This window comes from Halyomorpha halys, unplaced genomic scaffold (assembly GCF_000696795.3).
Source record: "Halyomorpha halys isolate HHAL.00 unplaced genomic scaffold, Hhal_1.1 Scaffold11.1, whole genome shotgun sequence".
In the NCBI taxonomy this organism is placed as follows: Eukaryota; Metazoa; Arthropoda; class Insecta; order Hemiptera; family Pentatomidae; genus Halyomorpha; species Halyomorpha halys.
Window position 1 is genome coordinate 2,092,710 of NW_027111958.1, and position 13,142 is coordinate 2,105,851.

At 28.8% G+C, this 13,142-nt stretch overlaps 1 protein-coding gene across 1 annotated transcript; it reads right to left on the minus strand.

The window, feature by feature from the left end:
• Window positions 1-2,110: 2,110 nt before the first annotated feature.
• Window positions 2,111-11,027, minus strand: LOC136796358 (odorant receptor 49b-like). The gene is made up of 5 exons (XM_067049879.1): window positions 10,209-11,027; window positions 9,351-9,450; window positions 9,168-9,275; window positions 6,388-6,543; window positions 2,111-2,320 (listed from the first exon to the last, which is right to left on the minus strand). The coding sequence occupies exons 1-5, from the start codon at window positions 11,018-11,020 to the stop codon at window positions 2,267-2,269; spliced, it is 1,230 nt and encodes a 409-aa protein (XP_066905980.1). The 5' UTR covers window positions 11,021-11,027; the 3' UTR covers window positions 2,111-2,266.
• Between the last annotated feature and the right edge of the window lie 2,115 nt (window positions 11,028-13,142).

Genomic DNA, 13,142 nt, shown 5'->3' on the forward strand with positions numbered 1-13,142 from the left:
TGCAAAAGGGGATATAATTAATTATTATTATTTATTATATCCTTTATTTACTTGAACACTGTGTTTTAATTTTTTTATCTATATCTTTAAATCTTTAATATTTTGTATAATTCTTATATTATACTTCAACTTCTATAAGTATCAATCAACTACTGTATACTTAATTTATTGTTAAATATATTTCCAAGTTTGTTTATAATTATTTTTATGTTTCTCTGAATTATGATTGCTATTTCGTTTTGATTTTCCAGCCCTGACGAAGCCAACCTCGGCACAAATAAATAAGTTTCGTTTATAATTATAATAAATGGAATATGGTCCGGATGCGGTCAAATTAAACTCAAATAGTAATTTTATGTACCATTTTTATTTGAGCCAACGTTTCGCCCCACGTTGCAGGGCTTCGTCAGGGCTAAAAATGATACAAACACTTATCATAAGTAAAAAAATTAGTGGAAAATTACAAGGATATAAAATGAAAGGTAAAAATTAAAGGTTATAAACAATAAATGAAAACGGTAATAGTAACAGATAAAGAGAAGAAATATGAAGTTTAGTATAAGTAATACTACTAATATTAAGTTTGTATTTTCTTTAGTATTTCTTCTCTTTATCTGTTATTGTTTATTGTTTTCATTTATTATTTATAACCTTTAATTTTTACGTTTCATTGCATACCCTTGTAATTTTCCACTTATTTTTTTTACTTAGATTAAGTGTTTGTATCTTTTTTAGCCCTGACGAAGCCCTACAACTTGGGGCGAAACGTTGGCTCAAATAAAAATAGTACACCAATTTACTATTTGAGTTTTATTTCACCGCACCCGGACGAAATTCCATTTATTGATACACACGGTCAATCAGCAATCTTCCAGTAAGTTTCGTTTATTTGTGTATCTTTGCTGACTGCTCTCCCGACCATCTCCTTATATCAATCTACGGTCAACTATTAAACCTCATTAACAATAAAATAAATATGGCATTTGAGCTAAGATGTTGAACATATTACCTACGTTTATAACAATTAGTCAATTAACATCCTAACGTTTGGTACAGGTTTATTTATTATAAAAATTTACCTTTGTTGCACCTGACATCCCACGGCCTTTGATTTCATCCCAAACTCTCCAATCCCATATCACAACCCTCGAAGAATGGTGTCGTAATTGGAGGATTAAAATAAATCCCATCAAATCATCTTTACCCTTCGTCGTAAACCTGCCGATTGCCCTACAGTATACTTCAATAATGTTGCCCTTACTCCTGTAGAACAGATCCGCTACCTTGGACTGCAACTGAACAAACGACTGACCTGGAATCCTCACACCAGACTGAAAAGACAGGAAATTGCACGTCGATTCCGACTACTACAGCATTTACTAGACAAACGGTCTAAACTTCCAATTAATTACAAAAGACTAATCTAATAAGGCAATAAATCTGGCAATAATAAGGCATATCTGGAATTACAGAGTTGAGCTTTGGAGCTCCATTAAACCTTCGAATTCCTTCCGTATCCAATCCTTGTAATCCAAAATCTTTCGTAAAATCCTCAATGCTCCTTACTTTGTCACAAATAAAATCATACATAAAGACCTTAATGTTCCCTATGTAACCGATCTAGCCCGAACCAGATATCACTCCTTCCATTATAAACTCTCTAACCACTCAAACCCACTAGTTTCTAACCTTGGTTCCTCTTCCATTCGTGACAATCCTCCGAGGCGCCTGAAAAGAAGATGACCACGAGACCTGCTAATGTAAAAACATTAAGGTCATTATAGAGTACTACCAATGGGTAGTTTCTCTACACGCCTGTATCACTCCATAATAAACATACAACAAATTTACTGAATGCATTATTATGTACAGTTGTAAATTTTTATAAAGATATAAAAATAAAAAAAATAAAGTTTTTTTTTTGTTCATACAAGAAATAGTATTTCTTATATAAATATAATGTTTTCTCCTGAATTCAAATATTTCTTGAATGAATTAATAATAAATCTAAATCATTAATTTGCAATTTTATTTTGTCATTTTATGTAATAATTATGAAATAATAAAAAACTATAAAGTCAGATGCATTAATTATGTCAATGTTACCATAGTGATCTTTAATATAACCAAAAATCAAAATATGACATAAATTGTTAACCTATTGTATGATGATAATGTAGTCATGGTAACCTGAAATAAATAAAATAACTAAATAATAAATAACATTTCAATATATTTCTATACAATAATATATATGTATAATATTTTATTCCGCCATTCTTGATACCACAGCTGAAGCCGAATAGGTGAAGTGTAGTATCTGAAAAAAGAAAAAATGAATGAATAAAAAAAAAAAAAGACCTCCAGACTAAAATGGTTGGGAAGACGAATTCTGCTCTTTCAGTCGTTACATTTTATGCCTTTACTAACAAACTAGGCAATGTTTCACTATTGCTATATTTGAGGATGTATTGTTATGATAAATTAATATCATTATTGGAATCAATTATTATGTAGATGAAGTGATAAGACGGTAACTATAGCAACGTAAATGATAACAGCTAACTTCACTGTATAATCGTTAATACTGGGCCGGTTTAGGTGATTTTTTCGTATTATTTTAGACAATTTGACTATCTATAATATTGTCATATACTTATAGTACATAATATATGAATAATTTTAATCTGTTTTAATTCATGTTAAAATTAATTTTAAATAGGAACAAAAATTTTACATCAAAGTTAACTAAGGTGGGATAAAAAATTATGTAAATATAAGTGAAAAAGCAACTAAAATGAACAAAAAAAAAATTGTTATATTTGAGACTGTATTGTTATATTAATTTATCATTATTGGAACTTTAGTATCTTCTTTTAGACAATTTGACTATCTATAATATTGTCATATATTTATAGTATATAATATATGAATAATTATTATATATAATAACCCTCATTATGGTTAAATTTTAGTACTCTATTGAAACAATTCAGAATGGTTGAACTGTTAAAGTGTGGTAAAAATATTTTTAGGAGTGAAAAAAGGTAATATTTGTTTTTTGCACCTTGAGAAACCCATTAATACGAATTTTCGTAAAAATCAAATGTTTGCCTCAAGATTTTCGCCTCGTTTAGGACTATAAACTGCACCAAAGGACACAAACTGGCTCTAATTAAAAAAATTTTGAACCAATGATATAAAAAAAAAAAGTTTAAACAGTTTTCCTTTATTTTAAATTAATATGTCACCCTTATAAGGTTATATTCCTTATAAATCTAAACTCTGTTTTACTTCATATATATATATATGTATATACAATTGACCGTAAAAATATACATATAAGAAGACGGTGTTGGTTGCGGTCAAAAAAAGAACAAATAGTTTATAACCATTTAAATGTCCGACGTTTCGCCCCACCTTGCAGGGCTTCATCAGGGCTAAAAAGATACAAAAAAAATTGAGAATATTACACAAACAAGATACAATAAGGTAATTTAAGCTAGGATATAAGAATACTAGGATGTAAAAATAAAGGGATAAGAAATTACATATAAATAAAAGGAAAGAAGACATAATTTTGGGCGAAACGTCGGACATTAAAATAGTTATAAACTATTTATTCTTTTTTTGACCGCAACCCTGACCATCTTCTTATGTATATATATCTGTTTTAATTCATGTTAAAATTAATTTTAAATAGCAACAAAAATTTTACATCAAAGTTAACTAAGGTGGGATTATAAATTATGTAAATATAAGTGAAAAATCATGTAAAATGAACAAAAAAAAAAAAAAAAAAAAAAAAAAAAAAAAGATGTACAACAATAAGTATGTATAAAAAAGAAATAACATAGAGTATTTGATTTAAAATGTACAGGAGACATAATAACTCATGGAAATAGAAAAGTAGATAAAAGAAAAATAAAGACGAAATTATTATACACATTAAGAGAAGGAAGATTAAAGAAATAAGATGAGAATAAATATTCAGTTATGGTTCCTTATTCATTATATATATAGACTACCAGACCCAACAATGCTTCACTATTGCTGTATTTGAAGATGTATATAGATTTATTGAACACTATTGAAACTTAATATATAGATGAAATGATAAGAAGGTAACTATAGCAACATAAATAATAATAAAATAAACAGCTAACTTAATTCAAACTAATATTTTGCTCTTATTGAGGGCATTAAATCTAAATAATGCAGGTTAAAAGAGGAGATATTCAACTTTCCAATGGTTGTATTAACCTAGCAATTGGATAAAATGCAGAGGAGTATATGTAGGGGGAATAAAAAATGGCGGCTGTTTCAAAACGTTAAAAATAATTAATTTTTCATTCGAAGGTCTATATCATTAAAACAACTAACAACAATAGAAAATCAAAGAGAACATCATTTAAAGTAGAGTAAATTTGCTAAAATATTAGCCCTAAAAGAGCTATTTATGTTAAATAGCTCTCGAGATATAGCTTTTTAAAAAGCAACATTACATAAAAATGTTATGGGACGGACTGAAAGATCAGTAGTTCGTGAATTTATTTTGAAAAATCTATATCTCCCAAACCATTTTGTGTACAGATGTCTATTAGCACTCAAATTAAAGCTAGTTTAACCAGCTAAAAAGTAGGTGATAATGTTTATCTTCGTAGGAGTAATAGTTTACATGAAATTTGCTAAAATAAATTGATTTATAGTTGTTCGGACAAATTTTCATTTGTCAATTTATATTCATATGTGAATATCATAAAAACTGCTACCCCTACAAAGATAAGTGTCATAAACCACTTTAAGTAAGTTAAATTTCCTTCATTTTGAGTGTTGGCAGACATATGTGCATCTTATGAATCTAGAGATATATTTTTTCAAAAATCCAACATTTTATAAAAACAACTAAAAATGAAGTTATTATTAATTTTCTATTATATTTTACACTTTTCTGTATCCCCACTCATTTGGTATATTGTGTTTCTTAATTACTTACACACATTGTATCCCATTATTTTATACTTTATTTTTCCATAACCCGGACTAAAAATAAAAATTCCAGTCAACTAAAAATTAACATTTTGTGAGTTTATTTTGTCAAATATCATAAAAACTACTGCTCCTACAAAGATAAACATAATTAACTATTTTGTAGTAAATTTAACTAGCTTTAATTTGAGCGCTGCCAGACATCAGTACGTCCAATGGTTTCGGAAAGAAAGTTTTTCATAAATTAAATTTATTGTCCGAACAACTTTAAATCAATTTATTGTAGCAAATATCATGAAAACTACTATTCCTACGAAGGTAAAGGTCATAAACTTCTTTATAGTCCATTAAACCAGCTTTAATTTGAGTGCTAATAGACATCTGTACGTCACATAGTTCCTGAGATATAGATTTCTCAAAATAAATTAGCTAACTACTAGATTTTTAAGAAATTTTGCTTTTTAAAAAGCTATATCTCGAAAACTATTGCACGTAAATAGCTCTTTTAGGGCTAATATTTCAGCAAATTTACTCTTCTTTAAATAATGTTCTCTTAGATTGTCTAGTATTGTTGGTAGTTTTTAAGATATAGAGCTGCGAATGAAAAATCAATGTTTTTTTAAGGTTTTGAAACAGCCGCCATTTTTTAATCCCCCTACCTATTCTTGGCAGACTCATCAATTTTGATCAGTAATTATACATAGTTTTTATTGAAGTAATCAAAAATTGGGGTGAGATAACTGCCTTTTTTCTTCCCGGCTCTTGTACTGTACTATATCGGCAGTATTTTTATTTCACCATGACAACCATAACAACATTTCAATAAAGGTGATTTTCTCACAAGTGTTCTTTTTTGTTATTTGTTTTGAATTTTGTACCGAGTTGAATTCCAAGATATTCGTTTAATTTTTTTGTATGAGTATAAACTTGATAATAATGCTGCAAAAGCAGCACGCAATATAAACCAGGCGTTTGGGGAGAATACTGTTAAAGTTTAGCGAAAAATTTCGGCTGGTTAATTTTCACTACCATAGGAACAACGAAGAAGACCCAAATAACCATGACGGCCACATACATCGCATAGAACAATTGCGAAATTATATCTCTCACCAACTCATTTCATTTTTTTAAAACATTTGCATCTGTTGTTAAGGGCTAAACATAAAAATGAAGACAGTCTGAAAAATTCGATATCTGTATTTATTGATTCTGAAGATCAGAACTTTTTTAAGACAGGCATCTATGCTTTAAAGTCCCGCTGAGAAAAGTGTATTGAAGAGAATGGAACATATTTTAATTAAATAAACATTCTGAAAGAAGATATGCAGTTTTATATATTCACTTAAAATTCAGACATTTCATATGCACCAACCTGATAAATCATTTATATATACTTACAGACATGATGGTTTCCACGTTAATCGGGTACACCCTCAGGGCTGTGAGAGTCTCTCCCTTCGTAGCCCTGATCATCATCATCTGGGCCTCCTTCCTGAACTTCATACCTGTCATGTACCAATCACTGCTGTAGATGGCGAACTGCAGGTCTGAGCTCTACCAACCGAAAGAGAGATTGCAATAGTAGTTGTATTTTTATACAAAAAATATACAATTAAATCAAATATTTTTTTCTAAAATACCCTTTAATATTTCTTCTTTTATCTATCTGTTACTATTACCCTTTTCATTTACTATTTACAACCTTTAATTTTTCTTATTGTATCTTACTTTTCATTTTATACCCCTGTTATTTTACACTTATGTTTTTTCTTTTTTCTTTTTTGTAACTATAGTGTTTGTATCTTTTTTAGCCCTGGCGAAGTCCTGCAACGTGGGGCGAAACGTTGGCTCAATAAAATAGTATAATTATCTACTATTTGAGTTTTTTTTTTTACCACACCCAGATCATATTCCATTCATCTATACACACGGTCAATCAATAATCTTCCAGTAAAATACCTTTAGTTTTATTTAATTTAAATAATTAACTATATCTCATAATTAATAGAAATAAAAATATGAAACGGTGTTCTCATCACATTACTTTGAGGTAAAATTAATTCTGGCTCGTTTCGAAATGGTAATTTATTTATCATATTGGTTCCTATATTATTTTCGTCGCATTTTATTTTCAATAATAAACCACTGTAATTGGTCAAGAAAAAAAAAATCCCCCCCCCCCCCCCCCGGCAAAATATATGGTTGTAGATTTCAATATAAGCAGAATCCGCCGTTTACGACTTTTCTATTAAAATACCGAACTTTTTCATTTATTTTTTCAAGGATCCATACGTTTACTACTTGTGGCAAATCCAATGCTTGGTAAATGGCGGCTATTTCAAAACGTTAAAAAAAAAATAATTTTTCATTCGGAGCACTATATCTTAAAAACTACCAAGAACACTAGAAAATCTAAGAGAACATTATTTAAAGAAGAGTACATTTGCTGAAATATTAGCTTTAATAGAGCGATTTATGTCCAAAGGTTCTCGAGATATAGCCTTTAGCGGCTGTTTCAAAACGTTAAAAAATAAAAATTATTTTTCATTCGGAGCTCTATATCTTAAAAACTACCAACAACACTAGAAAATCTAAGAGAACATAATTTAAAGAAGAGTAAATTTGCTAAAATATTAGCTCTAATAGAGCTATTGACGTTCAATAGTTCTCGAGATACAGCATTTTACAAAGCAATTTGTCATAAAAAGATGTACAGAAAGATCAGTAGTCAGTGAATATATTATAAGAAATCTACATTTCAAAAACCATTTGACATACTATAAATCATTTATTTTAGCAAATATGAAAACTACTACTCCAACGACGATAAACGTCATAAACTACTTTATAGTCCATTGAACTAACTTTAATTTGAGTGCTAATGGACCTTTATCCGTTGAATGGTTTTTGAGATATAGATTTTTCATAATAAAGAGACTAACTATTAATCTTTCAGTACATTTTTATGAAGTGTTGCTTTGTAAAATGCTATATCTCGAGAACTATTGGACGTAAATAGCTCTATTAGGGCTAATATTTCAGCAAATATACTCTTCTTTAAATAATGTTCTCTTAGATTTTCTAGTGTTGTTGGTAGTTTTTAAGATATAGAGCTTCGAATGAAAAATTAGTTTTTTTGAACATTTTGAAACAGCCGCTAAAGGCTATATCTCGAGAACTATTGGACGTAAATAGCTCTATTAGGGTTAATATTTCAGCAAATATACTCTTCTTTAAATAATGTTCTCTTAGATTTTCTAGTGTTGTTGGTAGTTTTTAAGATATAGAGCTTCGAATGAAAATTAAATTTTTTTAACGTTTTGAATTAGCTGCCATTTTTTATTCCCCCTACCGAAATAACTGACTTTTTCTTCCTGGCTTTTGTACTATTAGAAACCAAATAATCGCATTCTATTTCGAAACGGAAAAAACTGATGGTGATAAAACATTTCAAGGATCATTTTCGGACAGTCTGTAACTTTTGTGCCAATTTAAAAAAAAAAAAATCCTGGCCAATTAAAATGGTTTATTGTTAAAATAATAAACTCATAATTAATAAAGGACATTTACGTTCTATCAATTAGTGTAAATCTGATTAATGTTTTTATTTCAATGGTGAGTAATGATTTAATTGGTAAAAATTATAAGACTGTTCATTCATAAGTAAAAAAAGTAGAAATAAAAATTAAAAATATTCTTTTGTTCTTTTTATTTTAAACGTGATAAAAAAAAACTGAGTTCACCAACAAAATTTGTATTCTACATATTTCTACTATTATATTATATATATTTTACAAACTCAAATAATCAATACAATATATTTAATGTATTTTTAATACCAACAAAATTTATTAAAAACAGTTTTATAGGAATTATATCACACGATATGAAAACTGTGTAAAACTTCCACTTTGGATTTTCATGGTGAATACAATAACCTATTTATAGATCGCGAAGTTCAAAATGTCCTTTAAACATGTTCATTTTTATTTTAAAACAAAAATGTTATTGCCTGATAATTTTAGTTCGAATTATTGGAATGTTCGGTTATAAACTTCGGTGTCAATAAATGAATATTATATAGAAAAAAAAATCTATCAATTATTTTTCTATGAACATAGTAATTTATTTCTTTTAAACTAAATAAATAATAATTATATTTTGATTTATAAACTTACCGCTGTCTCGATGTAAGTCGACCCGAAGCAGAACATGGACACTTCCACGCATTGGTAAACCAGAAGTTGCAAAGATTTAAATATGAACATGAAATCGCTCTTGCCTCCCTATTTGTCAAATTGTATTCGATTAATTTTTTTTTTTAAATAATTTAATAAATACATTCGAAATTCATTACTTACGAATAGGAACTGAAAAATTGCTATGATGAGTATAAATAAGCCAATTCCTATAATCAATGTTACCAACGGATTGTAGACACTTCGCAGTTCTTTAGCATAACTGAAAGTGTCAAATTATTAGTTATGTATTACAATATATAGTGAAACCTCTATATAACGGACACCTCCGGGAATGAGGATTTTATTAAGTATACTGAGATGTCCGATAATAATAGGTTGATATAAAAAGAACACAAAAATTAAATTCAGCAGTTAAAATCAATTTTTGACGATCTATTTTTATTATTCAACCTAATATGTAAAATAAAATATTACACGGTGATGACTGAAAACTTTTTTATAATAGAGAGATAATAAAAATAAAAAAAACTTCAAATAAATCAAACTACTTTTAATAATCATGACTTTTTACTCTTGTTTCTATTTAATATTTTAAATAAATATCTAAAAGGAATTTAAAAAAATATTTTTTTATTGTTTTTATTTATATTAATATATTGTTTTTGTATTTATATTATTGTATTAATTATGAGTGTTCACAATGGATAGTGGATTATTACTGAAAACAAATTTACTGAATGTATTATAATGTACACCTGTAAATTTTCATAAATTTAAATTTAATTTTGCAATTTATCTCATATTTAAGAATGTATGAATATTTATATTAATGTAAATAATTTGTACTTGTATATATGCAACTGAGTTTATCATGTATAAATAAATTAATGTAATATCATTTATACCTGTAGATTCTGAAATCATGGATTTTTACATTAATATTTTATGAATTGTCCGTCTTATAGGGGCTTCCTTTAAGAGAGGTTTACTATAAAAATATTAATAACTGATGTATACCTTAACAGTTTCTGATGTTCTTTCAAAATTTCATTCAATTCTTTATATATGGAACTGTTAATTCGGCCATTGTCAGATTTTATCTTCAAAGCAGACGTCTTAAGACATAAGATAGTGAACTGAGCATACAGACACATGAGAACTTGATAAAACAGACAGACATACATTGCCAGAAGAAATCCACCCAATGTTCCAGCTACTGCTTCGTAAACGTAAATAAGTTCGTAGTAAGGTGTCTCTGCCATCGGTACCGGATACCAGCCACCCAGCATCTTCTTCTTGCCTGTCGTAACCGCCGCCATGTCTCCGGTGTGGTACAGAATGTAGTCTACGGATATCGCGGGGTCTGCGATGGACGATATAATGATACTTATATTGACAATGAATGCGGCCAGGCAGAGCTTATTAGTTCTTCTTGTGATTTTCTTAAAAATTTCAGCAGCTTCTGGGCGCATCTCCTCCGGAACGGACAGAAAATCTTTTTTTAACAAATCGAACAACTTGCATTGACTCTCGATCTTGAACCAAAACACGACTATCTTGCAGCATATTTGCGTGCCCGGTAGCAAATGCAAATTTAAGAATATAGCCTTCTGGATATCGACTTTGATCACGAAGTAGCTGAGATACTGACACAAGATGTAGGGCAGTACCAATACGAGCGTTATGAATATTTTCACTCTGAGGATTTTATTTCTTTTCCCAGTCGTCCTAAAATCGTTCACGACCCTCCATAGCCCAAAGAACTTGAGATATTTCACGTTTAGGCCATCGAGAACATCGGAGTCTTTTATTGCTTGGTCGCTCATCATTCGCTGTATTCTCAAGCAGGACTGAACGAATCAAAATTATCTTATATAATTCCGTTCAATGGATTTATTAATGTTCCAATTACCGGACTAATGAAGGTATTAATATTTAATTACAGGGTTTAATTGATTGCCCTTCAATTAATTCGCTTAGCCTAATATTTATGTTCAATTAAAAGACACTGATAGAAGAGAAATAATAAAAAATAAAATCATGTCCTATTAGTCTCAGAAATGAGTAATTTGCAAAGATATTTTATTATTATTATTATTATTAATATATCAATTAACCAGAAAATTTATTGTTATTATCAATCAAAGCCTCAGAGAACCAAATTAAAATAACTCCATTTTTATTTATTTATTTTTTTTTTGTAGAAAAAGTACCTCAACTTTTTGAATAATTTTTATTTTAAAAGTTTAGAAGATCGTTGACTGGCCATGTGTAAAAAAAAAAACCCAAAAAACATTTAATTATGAGCTAACGTTTTGCCCCACTTAGTATGGCTTCATCAGGGCTAATACAAGGTAAAAATACTGTAAACAGTGCAAGAGTATAAGATAACATGATATAATGCAAATTATGATAAAATGTAGAGATGTGTAGTTCGTGAACGAACTATTCACAAAATGGAACTTCTTAAGAATAGGTCATAATGTTCTCATGCATTCACACCTGATCAGAAACCTGCCACCTCCAACATACCAACATTGCCAATCCACTCTCACGATTAAACATATTTTTGGAGAATGCCCTCACAATATACCAACAATAAACAGAATAGGACTGCTCCAAATTTATCTTAAGCTCTCACCGATGAGAAAGCTAAAGTAACTTTGGTATTTAAATTTTTAAAAACATATTGTCTCCTTTCCAAATTATATATATGTGTGTTTATCTTAATGATTATAACATTCCATAGGCGTTGATGAACAAATATTTTACGCCTTTAAACAGGAATGAAAAAACAAACAAGGTACTACTTAATTCAGTCTGACTGTTTATGGCCCTAAGTTCCTTAGTTCCTTTTGTTGGTGAACTAAGTTAGTACAACTATCGAACTGAATTAGAACTTTCGAACTAGGTTAGAACTATCGAACTAAGTTGGAATTATGGAAGTATTAAACTACGAGGATTCGTTGTAAAAAAATCTTGATAATGTTCACAATGAAATCAAAATTCATTTACTTTTTGCTTTTGATTTCACTATAAACTGTGCCGGGTTCGTTCACCCTTTGATGCATGTTTTTTTCATTTTTTATAAAAATAAAAAAAAAATCCCCAAATTACTTTAAGAGTTATATGAAACCAAAAAAATAAAAGTGGTTTAGATTCTTTGAAAATTTTAATGTTCCTTAAGAGAGACAATGCATGGTGTACCAAACAGGGGACATCTTAACTGTTTATGATTTGAAATCAGCTGAATGTAAGATATTTTAAAGGTAATTCCATAATTTATTAACAATAGGTTGAATTATAGACAATATACATAAAGTTATACATTTTTATTTTTTCTTATTTGGTGTCACCAAACATAAATTTACATTCTGATATAAGACGTACATTCACATTCTGATAAAACAACAGCCTGGCAAAAAAGAACAACTGAATTCAAATGAACGGTGATTTCAAGTAAACAATTTTATGGGACATTATAGGTCAAATGGATATACAAAATTTGTCCAATAAGAAAAACTTTTTTCTTAAGTCATAGTAATAAATTAAGTCAAATCATTTTAGTCTCGTATATTTTTTTCAGGTTTTTTTCTGGCTCTTATTTGCCCAATCGCATTTCTGCTATGAATTGTGTTATCGAGTCTGATAAGTCAAATAAAGTATCTAGTTTTAAATAATCAGATGTGAGGTGTAAATTTATATATAAGATTGTCTCTGTAGATGGCCGAAAAGTTGGACTGTTGATGGTATAATTGAGCGTGTTACACACAGAGAAAGAAATTTATTCAATCATGCTGCCCAAATACATCGGGTTGCTACATTACACAGCATACTGATCAATCCGTGACTGGACATATACAAATTTATAAATTACATTTTTTTGATATGATACATATAATAGAAAGATAACATTTTTTTTTCCACACATTATTATTTTACAATTAATAT